Source organism: Xenopus tropicalis, unplaced genomic scaffold (genome assembly GCF_000004195.4).
Source record: "Xenopus tropicalis strain Nigerian unplaced genomic scaffold, UCB_Xtro_10.0 Sca85, whole genome shotgun sequence".
NCBI lineage: Eukaryota > Metazoa > Chordata > Amphibia > Anura > Pipidae > Xenopus > Xenopus tropicalis.
The window spans coordinates 498-1,488 of NW_022279431.1; the positions used below are offsets into that span (position 1 = coordinate 498).

General features: G+C 58.7%; 1 protein-coding gene across 1 annotated transcript; it reads right to left on the minus strand.

Moving 5' to 3' along the window:
- Nucleotides 1-231: 231 nt before the first annotated feature.
- slc25a34 (solute carrier family 25 member 34) lies at nt 232-661 on the minus strand (the record flags this gene model as incomplete). Its single annotated transcript, NM_001142119.1, is given in 1 exon segment — nt 232-661. A coding segment is annotated over 1 exon segment (388 nt), but the record flags the coding sequence as incomplete, so codon positions are not given.
- Between the last annotated feature and the right edge of the window lie 330 nt (nt 662-991).

The following is a 991-nucleotide window of genomic DNA, read 5'->3' on the forward strand; positions in this document are numbered from 1 at the left end:
GCTGTGGGATAGCAGGTATAGTAGGGAGAGATGGTGCCTATAGTAGCAATGCCAGACTTTATGCCTTGGGGGGCACCTAACCTTTGGCCTTTCAGTTATTGTTGTAGTGCAACTCCCATCACCCTCGGACAAGCTGCCACATACAATACATTATCCATCAATACTAAACTTCAGTTAGAGTGCAAGCCCTAGGGACCAGCTCTGAGAGGGATATACACATGGAGTAAGGCTGGGGGTTCCTCACCAGATACGCGGGGCTCCCCACAAACGCTCCTGTGGCTCCGGCCACTGCCCCAGCGGCGATGTTGCCCCCCGGCTGCTCAGTGAGCCCGATGCCCTCGGCGTGGGAATAAAGGTAAAACCTCACCCCGTTCATCATCGCCTGATACAACAGTCCGGCCGTTAACCCTTTCTGCAGCCCCCGCAGTCCGTCCGCTTGCCCCACGGCTACCATGGCTTGCAGGACCCCCCGGTAATGGCGGGTGTAGGTCCCCCGAGAGCGGAGCTCCCCTTGTAGCTGCAGCCGCGTCTTCACCACTTCCAGCGGGTTAGTAAATACGCAGGCCATGCAGCAGGCCGAGGCGCCCAGCACGAAGTCCACCGGCGGGGAGATATACATGGTCCGGCAGGGGGGCGGCACGGAGCTGGCCATACAGTTTGGGGGTGCTCCTTAAAGAAATAAACAGAATTGGGGGCACATTGCACCGCACTTTCCCGTATGGCACGTTGCTGAGGGAGAAATGGACAAGTGTGAGGGTTAGTTCCCCTTTAACTGGGACCCATCACGGTTGGATTGGGGGGATTAGGGGGTTCAGGGGGTTGGAGTTCGTATCCAGGCTGCTCAGGGAGTCCTATTATGCTGCTCGGCTCAGTCTGCTCCCGGCGGCTGCCCCCTGGGGTTGGATTGGGGGGTTCAGGGGGTTGGAGTTCCTATCCAGGCTGCTCAGGGAGTCCTATTGTGCTGCTCGGCTCAGTCTGCTCCCGCTGCCCC